This window comes from Corvus moneduloides, chromosome 1 (assembly GCF_009650955.1).
Source record: "Corvus moneduloides isolate bCorMon1 chromosome 1, bCorMon1.pri, whole genome shotgun sequence".
NCBI lineage: Eukaryota > Metazoa > Chordata > Aves > Passeriformes > Corvidae > Corvus > Corvus moneduloides.
In genome coordinates, this window is record NC_045476.1 from 118,438,598 (window position 1) to 118,451,817 (window position 13,220).

Below are 13,220 nucleotides of genomic sequence, written 5' to 3' on the forward strand. Positions count from 1 at the left end.
GCATCCTGGTAAATGAGACCCTTTTCTTCAAAGCAGACTGGGTCACTCTTAAAGTTCTATAAGAGCAAGCATTAACAAACCCCTTAGTTTAAGATTTCCTAATTTTCTTTTTTAAAAGAGAACTTACAAGAACTGGGTGTATCCAGAGTAACGTAAAACCATTTAAGGACACTTATTACAGTAACAGATACTAAAACTATCTTTTCTTCTTACATCATTATAGTTCATTTGATTGTTCCCAGAAAAAAAAATTCGGATTTCATATGCATATGCCTGAAAGTTCAGGATGCCACATTAAACTGTTTTCTAGCTGTAATGTTTCATGTCTAAATTACCACAAAGGCCACAACCATACATACCTTCCACAGTACCACAATGTTCAAATCCACTTCACTGCATCTTTGTATCAACCTGACTGTTTCATCAAACGATTGTTTCACTGCCCTTTGAGATGCATGAGTATGAGATTGCACATGTGTTCTTTTAAATTCAGAGGATAAGCTTTGGAAAAAGAAGTCTCCACAAGGACTGGCTGAACTTACTATCTACAAGAGAAAAAAAGGAACAAAGTGTTCAGAACAGGATGCGAGCTGACACAAGTTGCTCTAATAGAGCTCATCACTGTAGCATTTCAGTTCCATTATCCTGCTTTGCTTCCCTTTGTAAAGCTACAGGATGCCAGACACCTTGGTTTCCATGCCTGGCCTGTTAGAGATCACCCCTATCTAAAGGGCTGTCAAAGGTAATATAGGGAAAACAAGAGCTGTAACTTGCCAGTTTAAAACTACAAATACAGACTTGGAAACAGGAGCTCTGATTATTATCACAAAGCAGCCTACTGTGATGTATCAAGTCTATTAGAGAGAGCTGAAGCATCCAACTAAGTAATATGAAAATCATTTTTGCTTATTAATATTTTCCTCAGCTTAGCTAGAATTATTTATCTAAATTAGGAACATACACTTTGCTAGCAATAGCACAGATAGTAGACTGCACAGCACATCCCCATAGATACGTGGCACAAACAGAAGTACTGTGCTGTTTGTCATCATGTGTGCCAAGCTCCTCCAACACCAAAAGCCTGGTAAGGAAACTGGTTTTTAAGAGCAACAGCAATGATACTGTATCCTGAAGCAACTTTAGCTTCCCAATCCCTCATTTTCAAAAACGCTAGCTTTTCCAGAATATGCTGTTGCAGAGCTGCTAATTATTGCACTAGCAGAACACTGGTAGGGAAACAATCTGCTTTTGGAGCAACTTCTCAGAAGGGAGCACCCCTCCCCATCTCCCCACTGTAATAAATTGTTCTCAAGGAAAGGTAAAGTTCCTGCAGCTCAAATTTCAACTCTAAAAATGCAAAGGACCATCTTATGCTTATGAAATAAAATGGTAGTGAATAGGTTTTCTTTGGCTTTTAAAAGCTGAATACATACAGGAAAGATGTACGTTCACCATAAAATAAGCGATCTGACATTCAGCTGACTAAATCCACTACACAGATTGCTGATCTAATGCAAGTAGCCTACTTTCCTCAGGTTTTGGAAAAGCATTTGCTGTACCAAGATCATTTGCTGAAAGGATTATTCAATACCTGTATGTTTAAAAGTATTAGAGGAGTGTGGTAGTCTAAAATCCTAAACTTCTAGAAAAATCAAACAGACTTCTTGAACTGACTGCAACCTCCTATAGCAGTTTTGAAATTCTGGGACCAACATCCATTAGTTTTCCAGTTTTTCAAGTAAGCTGTAATTAGAATTTTTAACCTGTCTTAGTACAAGTGTAATTAAGAACAAGAATCTGATATCTGCAGACCTCTACTAGAAAACTAGAGGGCTGGGATATATTTAAAAATAACTACTCCAAAGAGCTGAAAAGGAGGAAAAGCATTAGGAAAAAAAGCTAGCACTGCAATGTGATCCCAAAGTAGTTCAACTGTGGAGCTGGGATCCTAATATTCCTGACTATATGCTAGCCTAGGTTACCTTACCACCTCTTTGTCCTTTCACAAGAGAGGGACACCTTGCACAAGACAAAATATGCCGCTGTACCCATTCACCTACCTGTTCATTTCCAAAGACAATATCTGCAAATGTGTAATTTTCTAAGGGATAAAAAGAGAAAGCACCATTTTAGCATCATGAGAAGTCACAACTTCAGCATACAGTATCCAAAAGAGTATTTTTCTCAAAAAGTTACCACATTCAGGAAAGAACCTACCTTCTGAGTTTTTGCATCTCACTGCTTTAAAACATAACTTTGCTCTCTCTCTGCTAGCGAGTTTAGTATCTGAAAAAAAAAAAGGTGGCAAGATTTGTTTTTCACCCTCAGCATCATCAGGATCCCTTAGACAAAAGTCAGTCTTGAACATTTACAAATAGGAAACACACTGATGACACACAAGCACAGCTAATCAGTCATAGCAACTGCACACAACACAACACAACTGTATTTCTTGTGAGGAAAGCTATCAGCCACCCCAGACATGGATTTCAGTACATCACAGAAATAATGCAGCTGTTAATTAAGCTTGTTTTTAAAATTAATTAAGTCTGAATAAGTTAACTGTAAATATACGTTTCCTGAAACACGGACAAAAGAAGGGCTTTAGTATGTTTGAAATGGACCAAGTTCTTGGGTATTAATTATTCTGAAAGCCAAATTCAGCTCCTTATAAGATTCTTTAAACTGTTTTTATCAGGCAGAAGCTAGACTTGCCATCATTTTGGTCATAAAAATACACACCTTTGTCTCCAGAGATGTTAACAGATTTTTGAAGCTTCCAGTGCTTGCTATTGCTTGAAACTTGCACTATATGAAATTCCTTAACACCCGTCTCACTCTAAGGAAGAGACAAAAGTTATGTCAAAGAAAACCAATCACAATTGTGATGTGATGTGCTACATTCCACAGCAAGTGTTCACTGCAAGGTGGCACTGTTAGAATCTTAATTTAACTCATTATTCACACCATTCATAACACACAATACTTAGAGACAAGGAGAGATTGAAGACCCACTGTAAAGTAAAGCAACAGTCCCAGATCACAGCAACTTCCAATTCCAGTAAACAAAGCCACACAAAGAGGAAATAAGGATCCCCCGGAAAAAGATCCACAAGCTAGTATTTTAGATTAAGAACGACTTTAACAAAAACAAGGCTTTTTAACTCCAATGCAGAACACTGTCCACAAAGCTACTTAGTTTCTAGGATTACTTCAGGAGCACTGATTGTTATGTCATAAATCCTAGAAACTCAAGATCTATTTATTTTGGGTTTACATATAGACACAATCAAAAGTTTCTTTCGGAGTTGGCTTCCTTTCTTGTAAAGAGTGAGGTAGTAGTGGAAAACTAAGCCTCATATTGTTAACTTGGTAAGTCCTTTATAAAAACATTCCTCCCTCCCTAAAGGAGTGGACAATATTCAGTAAATGAAGAAAAAAACCAGAATGTACACACCTTTAAAAGAAAATGACAAATCAGCTCAGCAGTTCCATTACCAACTAAGTGTCTATGAATTCTATGAACAGACAATTCAGTTACCTTGCTTTGTGACTGAAAAAATGGGAGCAGCTTTACCAAAAAAATAAGTAAATTTAAATTAGCATGGTATGAAAAACTGAGTATTTTCATCTGCTTTAGTAAGTCAACAGATCACAACAGACATATCTGTATTTGGATTATATTAGCAAAAATGTCTTTATAGCTTGGTGATAAATGTAAACACAGAAACTTCCTTCAAATTGGAGCTTAAATTTTGACTTTGACATTACCACTAATTCTACTAGTGTTTTCACTGAAAGCTTGCAGAGGACACAGGTAGTTCTGAATGAGACAATCTTGGAAGTTGCGATCAAGAACATTCATCGATTTGGAATAAATCTTCCTAAAAACACTCTGAACTGTAGTCTTGCAATATGATTAGTATAGGAGACTTCCAGAGAGTTGAGGTATAACTTAATACTCTTTCCAACAGCAATTGAAATGAACAAATATGCAAGGTTTATTTAGTGTTTGCAAAGTTACTGTAGAAAAACCTTTTACTTGAGTGTTGGTTCCAGTGGTGACTCACATCTGCTGAGCTTCAGGACAGTATTATTATTAATAAAAATAAGAACTTACAGTATTGATATTTTCTACATCCACAAACAGCAACATGTTGTCCCCTCTGCCTTCTTCATCCCCAAGTGCATTACTTCGGCAGACAGTAGCCCGAATGTGCAGAGACCGGCTGGTACAAATAACTGCAGTGTGCCTTAATACTCTATGACTAGGAAAGGGAGGAAGGGGAGGAGAGAAAAGAAAAGAAAAAAAGAAAGAAAAAGACAACATTTTGAACAACCAGGACTGTCCAGACCATGACATCAAGAAATTTAGCTTTTATGTTTGTCAGTACTAGGACCATTAGACAATTTATTTGTTTCAACCACCAAAGATACACTTTTCACTGAAGATACCCTATCAAACCTACTTTATTTTTAACCATCTTGCTGCATGGGTAGGTGCTCTTCAAACACACAGTCTCTTAGCCAGTGTGAAACATTAGAGAAAAAGGGTCACGTGTTACTGTGAGGAAAAATACATCAGAACTATTTCAGATGGAAGACAACTGGCAGAGTGAAAGCAGACAGACACATACTGGCACACAGATATCATTAAGCTATTTAATGCCACGAAATGCCTTGGAAAATAGTTTTTGAGTAAATAAGCCATAGCAAGACCCCTACTTAATCTCATCTCTTGCCATAAGTATTTACTAAAAAGCACTAGGATACCACCGCATTCAATAAATTCTCCTGAAAAGGTAATAAAAGAGAACCAAACCACTGCTACCCTGCCTTTTTCCAGGGGACAGCAGACCCTTTGTGAAAGTTATCTTCCTGTTTTTCTAAAGATGAGTACAATTCCATTCTTAGACACCATCAAAAGACATGAGGTTTTCCCATGTAGAAGCTTTTAGTTACTGTAACTTCCACATGGAAACATTTTAGAAGCATGTTAAAGTTTGATATGCATTACCTACTAAATATGCTGAAACATCATGTGACACTTGTTTTTGGGAGGGAAAAATCAGTGGCTTCCTAAACTCTACTTCACAATGTCACAACTGGAGAAGAAACTTTAAAGTTTTGCAGTTAATATTCAGATATACGGATGCCCATATAGCTTTCAAGTGGCACAAATTATACCATTTTTTAAACATTTAAAAGTTATGCTCAGTCAACAAAGAGCACTGCTAAACCAGAGCAGCTCCCTTAAGTTCCCCTCAAAAGTTACATACCATAAGGAGTAAGTACATTTCTCAAACAACCCTCTTCCATCTCTCAAACACCTCTGTTTCTGAATGCTATGAGTTGTAGGGGGACAAGTTCTCTATTCCTGCAGACTAGCTTAGAGCCAAATGAAATGCTAACTTCGGTATTTCAGAAGCTACGGAAAAATCTAAATCAAGAGTGCATTTGCATGACTTCAGTTTTGAGAATATGCTACTGATCCACTCTCAACCATCTTCAACTTACTCTGCTTTGGTTTACACTGCAAACCAGTCTCACGGTACATGAACTTTGTTTTTCTCTCAGAACTAGCCTGGAAAACAAGCTTCACCCACAAGAAGATATTCAGTCCATCTTACTAGAGCTTATCTGAAGTAACCCTGGTACAGACATCAAGCGTGAGGGTTTAGGCTGGGACAGTCAATTTTCTTCACAGTAGCTGGTAAGTGGCCACATTCTGGATTTGTGCTAGAAATAGTATTTACACAGGAATGTTTTTGTTATTGCTGAGCAGGGCTAGCACAGGATCAAGGCCTTTTCTGCTCCTCACCACACCCCCACCAGCAAGCAGGCTGGGGTTGCACAAAAGGGTGGGAGGGGACACACTGGGACAGCTGTGTCCCCAGCTGATCAAAGGGATATTCCATATGGTGTCATGCTCAGCAATAAAACTAGGGAGAAGGAAAAAGCAGGGCCTGATGACACATCTTCCCAAGCAATCATTACACATGGTGGAGCCCTCCTTTCCTGAAAACCTGCCTGCCCACAGGAAGCGGTGAATGAATTTCTTAGGGCTTTTTTAGCTTGTGGTGTCAAACTTGCCTGTGCACTCTCTCAAGAAACTATAGTCCAAAAAGAAACTACACAACAGCCTGCAAGTCAAACTTGGTATTTAACCCCTCCAAAGAGAACAAATTTCATCACAATACAATTACTAACCAAATTTTAACTAAGAACAAAATCTTTTATTCAAGGTAGACAAGATTTTGTTTTATAAAATGTAGAAAGAAATTAGGTTACGATTTTTCACCCTATGCCTCAGAAAGATGTGGCTCCAGATGAACTAAATATGAACTAAGTTTGTATTACACAGATATCATTAAGCTATCTGAATTCCATTAGCCCATTACTACTTCAATGAAAGCACTGAAGGCTACAAAATTTCATATGGAAATTAGATCATATAGTAGAAAAAATATTGCTTAGAATAGCAGATAACAGGCCATTTTCACATCATCACAGTGATTGAGAGAAATTCAGTAATATTTACTTCTAACATTACAATGTTTATAATGTGTCTAATAAGTATGACAGAAAAGGTAGATTAGAAAAACTTACCACATTTTTGAGTGTTTTTTAATACTTTCATAGTAAAACAAGAAGTTAATTTCATGAACACCTTCTTCGTCTGGTCCCCGTAACCACATTGGCAGCTGCACTGAAGCCCCAGGAAGAAGAACAGCATCAGGAAGCGGAACCTGTATTACTTCAGGTGAACCTCCCGTGCCAATCCCAAAGTCTGCAGAAGAAGCTGAAGACAGCAGTGCTGTTCGCACAGAGGTAGGATCTGTCACAACAGTCTTGTAAGCACTACAGTTCTCAGAGGCTGAAGGACTTAGTGGTGTTAGAACAGCAGTATTCCCACCAAAAGTGAAAAATTCTGGATGCTTGGACACGACCTTCAGTGCAGTAAGAGGACACTTGCTTACATTCACAAATTCTACGTATGCTTTTCTGATTTCTCCACAGAGAAGCCCAGTAGGAAAATTTATAAAGAACACCTATATGGGAGAGAAAAGGGAAAAATAAAAACCTCAACACTGAGCTAAGTTGGGAATGCTCAAGAAAACAACCATTAACACTAACCATACTGCTGCCTAGAGCTTCCTGAGGGGAAGTGAAGAAGGAGGTGCAGATCTCTTTGTCCTGAAATCTAGTGACCAAACACACGGGAATGGCTCAAAGCTGCACGAGGGGAGGTTTAGACTGGACATTAAGATGTGTTTCTATATGGAGAGGGTGGTCAAACAGTGGAATAGGCTTCCTAGAGAGGAGGTTGATGCCCCGAGCCTGTCACTGTTCAAGAGGCATCTGGACAAAGCCATTAACATATTGTAACTGGGTGAGGCAGCTGGACTGGATGATCACTGCAGTCCCTTCTAGCTGATCTATCCCGCTCTATAGGGGCCTGTCATTAACCACTTAGCAAGACCATTTTAATAACCCTAGAAGAGAAAAGCACTATGTTTTAATTAACCAGCAGGAATAACTACTCTATATGAATGGCAAGCAAACTGAAAAAAGCTTCTTTGCGTGTTCCCTGCTCACCTTAAAATCTGGCTACCAAAGCTATTGGCAACTAAAATTCTAAAGGGAATACAGCAGTTTCAGAAGGATACTAATTTTGAGGCTTCAAGTTTCAATTGGAAAAAACCCACACAAGTTTGTCACTGATCACAAATTACCTGGAAAGATTTAGGCATTAACAAAATCCAAGCCTTCATTGTTAGAATTACATTTACAAACTGCATTTAGCTATTTTCTCAAAACTGCCAACAGGAAGTAGCTACACACCTCCAACAAAGGCATTTCTTCCGTAATAATGGGATCTAAACGTCGATCAGGTCCATATTTAATCGATGTTTTTTCCTCTTTTGTGTTATTAAGTCGAGGTCCTTGGATTTCTAAATCTTGTCGTCCTCGTACAGATAACCCATTGGAAACAAACTTTCCTGAAAAAAAAATTTTAAAACTTTTGTTTAGTTGTGTTTTTTAATTCCTAACTTTGCCTCCAAGAAATGATCCAAAGCTCCCAATCCAATCTCAAAAGTCATTTTGATTTTTGTTACTGGGCACATGCAGTGTTCATTGGTTAAGCAGCCTCACTAACAAAGAACTATTCAAAGCTTACAGTCACATAACACACGGCTAGTTCAAGTTCCAACACCCAGTTATCCATTGCTGTGGACTTACTCTGCCCTTCAATAGTTTGACTACAACTGGAAGGGAACTGGCAGACATAGTGCATGAAGTTGATGCATTCGTTTCCTTTCCCAGTTTCTGCCAGGCTGGAAAAGTCACTTAAAGGATTATTTCCTTTAAAGACAGCAACCACTCTCCAAATTGTTTTTATTCAAAATGTTTCCAGCCTCTAGATAAACAAGCTTCTATTTCTTTCAGACACTTTCACACGTTTTAATCTCCATTTCATCCAACAACTAAAGTCTCCATGTGGGAGACAGTTTCAGATGAATGACTCAACAAAACAGATCAAGTAGCATGCAATTAATTGTCCATTTATAGATTAATGTAAAGGAAATTCAAGATGCTAAAAAAAAAACTGTATCAGCCAAATTTAAATTTGGGAATCTATAAAAAGAACTTCAGTGCAACATTTAAACAAAAGTTGAAAGTTAACAAAGCAAAAGGATGCAGAAGAAAAATGAATGGCAAGAGAGTCAATGAGAGTCCTTATAGATTCATCATGGCATAGATGGAATATTTACATTTTGATTTTTTACTGGTTTCAAAATTTCAACAGATTTAAAAGGAGCAATAAAGTATGGATCGGGCATGCTTCCATGGATCCCATGCTTCATGGGATTCCTAAAAGGGACAATTTGTTCTTTTCCCGTTTCAGTTCTCTTATTTCTACGTCCCTACCTGATGGAAAGCCTTGCATCATGGTAGTCAAACACTAGAATTTAGTTCTACCCTGCAGAAGCCATGTCTCCTCCTTCCAAAAACACGCAATTTAAGATAATAATACACTTACCTGTCTGTAATCCAATAGAAGGATCTATCCCATCTAATGACACAGCACCTTGAACCGTGCCAAGATTATAAACGACTCCCAGAATATGTAGCTCCCCTGTTTGATGGGGAAAGAGCTTTAGTCTTGCCTGTGGAGATATGTTAAATTTTTGTTGTTGTTGCTACTAGAAAGAAGTACTATTACATTTAAATGTCCAATTGCTAAACACACTCACAGCTACATTTACTTTATAGGTGTGTCAGATGTAACTGCAACAGTAAATACAGATCATTTACTAGAATCAGCATTTCATATACACAGAATTTACCAAACCAGTTCACAGCTGAGAAATGTTCATTATGTTAGGAAAAAATCCTTAAAGCTAACTTCTACTGTGATTAACAGGGGCAGGATCACAGAATGATTGAAGCTGGAATGAACTTCATGGACTTCTGGAGGTCATCGTGCCCAACTTGCCTGCTCAAGCAGGGCCATTTAGAGCCAGCTGCCCAGGACCACATCCAAAGGGCTCTTAACATCTCCAAAGATGGATACTCCACAAACTCTCTGGACAGCCTGTGCCAAGTGCTCAAACGCCATCACATTTACAAAATAAGTAAGTGTTATAAACAAAGTTATAAATAAGTGTTTCCTGATGTTCAGGTGGAGCCTCTTGTGCCCACTGCCTCTGGTCCTGTCACATTTAAGCACAGTGATAAGATATATGAGGTACTGGAACCTCTGATTCAGTCATGTATTCTGTTAGTTTAGCATTAAGTTCAAATCACAACAGGTTTGAAATGCACACTAAAGTTCAACACTGAAAAAACTATTTTTAAAACAAAGTATAGTACTTACCACTTTTGTCTCCTCACTATTAATTAAGAATTCTGCTATTGCTTCAGTTCCTACCATATCTTCATCACACGTACCCTGAAAAGAACAAACAGCTCTTTAGATACTATTACTCCTAAGCAGAAAAAGTGCCATAAATAATATTTCCAATACCCTTCCTAAAGCGTTCAAGGGAAAAAAAATCATACAAATTTCCGAACAGTTAGAACAAGCAAGTGCTGCATGCCCAGCTTCTAAGCATTTATGAATTAAAAAAGCAGCTTGAGAGCTCAGTAAACATTTACTTTAGAGAAATTTAAGACTTAGGACTATAAAGTGGAACCATTCCCAGTCAGTTTCACTGATATTCACAGAAGTATTTATCACACCATTAAAGTAGCAGTTCAGATCAGGACAGAACGGAAAATGTAGGGTAAGCCTTGAGACTTAAACTATGTGGAACCATGTTTATAACTCTGGTAAATACTTGCAGCACCTTTAGAGATCACTGTGTTCCAAATGTTTTGGCCAGGGAAACAAATTATTTATGAATTTCCTGTAATATTCAGTATTAGAACATACTAAAACCTTTAAAACATACATGTGAGAACAGTCCATTAGAGCTTTCAGCAGCATTAATTGAAGCATTAAGTTAAACAGTAGTACAATAGCTCATCTAAAGTATTCAAAACATTAATTTTTAATACAATAAATTTTAATTTCTCTTCTAATCAAGATACCAGGATGTTCCTATGTTATACGAGCACCATTTCTCAGAACACACATTTCACTATGTACTCAAATGTACAGTAGCTCAAATAGAATAGAGTATTTGATAATCTACCTATTGACACTCATATTTGCAGGTCAAGTCTAGTGTGACTCAAAATAGATGTAGTACACGTACAATGAAATCTTGGAAGTATTTTGTTTTGCATTCAGCTTTATGATACACATTACAATTTGTTTGTTAACTTGGCTGCTTTGTACCCTACAGATCCAGGGAAATCTAGCTAAAATGAAAAGAATTTCCATAGCTACTTTTTTTCTTGTCTTTTTTCTTAGTTTACGCTTAAACCTTCATGTTTAATGTTTATACTTAAATGTTTTCATACTGTGGAATTTTGAAAATGAAAAGAATTTCAGTAGCTACTTCTTTTCTTGTCTTTTTCTTTCCATACCTGCAGCTGTTTGGGGTGGAAAAGGATGAAGCTTTCCTTACCCGCTCTTTTGTTTCACCGTCATGCTTTGCACTGAACTCTTTAGGTTGAAACTTCCACAGCAATGAAAGGTCAGTCAAAAGGAGTGGAACTTTCAGAGGGTTTCGAAAGGACACTTCTACAGTTATTGGTTCTATTAAAAAAGTGCAAGAAAAATAATGACAACAGGCTTTCCCCATTACAGTCTGAAGGCTCACCTATCTCAGAGTATTTATGTACAAACAACTTGACAAGAATGTCAGTTCAAATCTATAATAAGGGGAAATATTATACAAATTTATCTAACTCAGTTTATTTCTGAAGTGTAAAAATTTTAACTTTACCTTCTATCACAGCAAGTGGAAATTTGGAGTTATCTGAGTAGCGATTTAAACAGAACTGTGTTGGTTGAAAGTTTGAAGGTATTGTTCCTTTATTTACCACAGACACAACCTGCTCCTCGAGTTCCTTCCACTGTTGTGATGATTCCGAGTCATACTCCTGATCCAGGCTTACATGCGTGGCTGCCTGCTTTTCACCTGGAGAGAGAAAGGCAGTCTTAGAAAGCGAGAACAGCAACGTGCAACAGCTGCACCAGAGGGCCGCACTGGCAGTTTGGTAACTATTCTTAAGATACTTTAAGTTCTAGGTCACTAGCATTCTTATGCTACAATTGATTTAGAAGAGTGAATTGCAAGACATTTTGAAATACACACATGGAAGACAACACTGAGAATAATTTGAGCATAGTTCAATTTGGATAGCATGGCATTCCAAGATTTTAGCATGCTACATGGTATACTCAGGCTACAGATCATTTTTATTTTATAACAGACTACAACCCCACAGTATAGCCTTGGTTTATATAAGAATTTCCACTCAGCCTTCTTTACATTTAGGAATCAGAGTATTTCAAATATTTCATCCAAGAGGAAGTTAACTATAAAGCTAATTTCTAGCATTGCCACTAGTGTCCAGTATTTGCTCCAGCAATAATAACCCCTTTCATGAAGTTCATTACAAACTTGCATTGACACTTTCCAGGTATGAAAAACAGTGGCAGTGAGCACAACCACATACACAGATTTCATATTTACACAGGAAGTCTGAAAACATCCAGCAAGTAGATACTAAGCTCAAGCTTTTCTTTTAAAATATTTTTAAGTTACCCAGTCATTTTAGTTTTACATAACGACAGTTTTTTTAAATGACACCAACTCTTGCATGTATTTTGGTTCCTTAAAAAAGGGACTTGAAACTGTTTACATATCATTTTCTAACCTTCTGCTGGTCGTCGATCATGCCCAAAGAAAACACGAGTTGCTGAGCTGTTAATATATGGCAAAGGAAGCTGTGGTAAGGGACCATCAGGTGACAGCTGAGTTGCATTCTGGAGCAAAGAAAACAAGAGTGTCATGTACACTACCTACCAATGGCTGAATGATAAGGAAGCCAAGTTAAAAACACTCAATGTTTGACCAGGGAGTACTTTTAAGATGGAATAAATAATTTCAATTAACTCTTTGACATAGATTTTTTTTTCTTCAACAGGAGTTTAAAGATAGCGAAATCTTTATGGGCAAAGGAGAATAATTATTTTAGCCCTGAAATCTAATCATTACTGTGGCTGCGTTGCTATTACAAGCCTTATTTGATGCAAAGCTTGACTCTCTAACTCAGAATTTGATAAACTATATTCACTATCCCACCACCATTAAATGAGACTCTCACCAAGCTGAGCCGTGGACTCAAACACCAGCCTTTGAGTAAGGTCTGCCATAACTTAAACACCACAGAAATTCTGTTCATAAGCTTTAAAAGACAGTATCTACATGGCTGCATATCGTGTGGCAATATCAGCACTAAACACCCCATAATGCATATGGTATACTTCAATCCAGAATCACTCATGAACTTAAACACAACTCAGTGAGTCACTTGATTCATCAAATTTTATCCTTATTAAAGAATGAAATTCACTACATGGATGGTGACAGAGCTACCTTGTCTTTATTAAAGATGTATTATCAAAAGCCCCCCAAATCATTATAAATTCATCAAAACAGAACAGATCCATTTCCTCTAAAAAATGATAAAACTTATCACAACTACAATTGAGCCATGACCCCCAAAAAGAAGACTTCACTTTATTGTAATAAAAA

The 13,220-nt window shown here is 37.4% G+C and overlaps 1 protein-coding gene across 4 annotated transcripts in view; it reads right to left on the reverse strand.

Annotated features, from left to right (window-relative positions):
* The window catches only part of TRAPPC8 (trafficking protein particle complex 8), a 53,020-nt gene that overhangs the window by 13,128 nt on the left and 26,672 nt on the right, over nucleotides 1-13,220 (reverse strand). For all 4 annotated transcript variants that reach the window (XM_032124272.1, XM_032124290.1, XM_032124282.1 and 1 more), the window contains 12 exons: nucleotides 12,340-12,448; nucleotides 11,403-11,597; nucleotides 11,082-11,212; nucleotides 9,884-9,958; nucleotides 9,047-9,173; nucleotides 7,846-8,003; nucleotides 6,610-7,052; nucleotides 4,121-4,268; nucleotides 2,743-2,839; nucleotides 2,218-2,286; nucleotides 2,061-2,101; nucleotides 360-545 (listed from right to left, as the gene is read on the reverse strand). In XM_032124272.1, coding sequence (XP_031980163.1) covers nucleotides 360-545; nucleotides 2,061-2,101; nucleotides 2,218-2,286; nucleotides 2,743-2,839; nucleotides 4,121-4,268; nucleotides 6,610-7,052; nucleotides 7,846-8,003; nucleotides 9,047-9,173; nucleotides 9,884-9,958; nucleotides 11,082-11,212; nucleotides 11,403-11,597; nucleotides 12,340-12,448 — 1,779 coding nt within the window. The remainder of the gene's footprint in view (nucleotides 1-359; nucleotides 546-2,060; nucleotides 2,102-2,217; nucleotides 2,287-2,742; nucleotides 2,840-4,120; nucleotides 4,269-6,609; nucleotides 7,053-7,845; nucleotides 8,004-9,046; nucleotides 9,174-9,883; nucleotides 9,959-11,081; nucleotides 11,213-11,402; nucleotides 11,598-12,339; nucleotides 12,449-13,220) is intronic.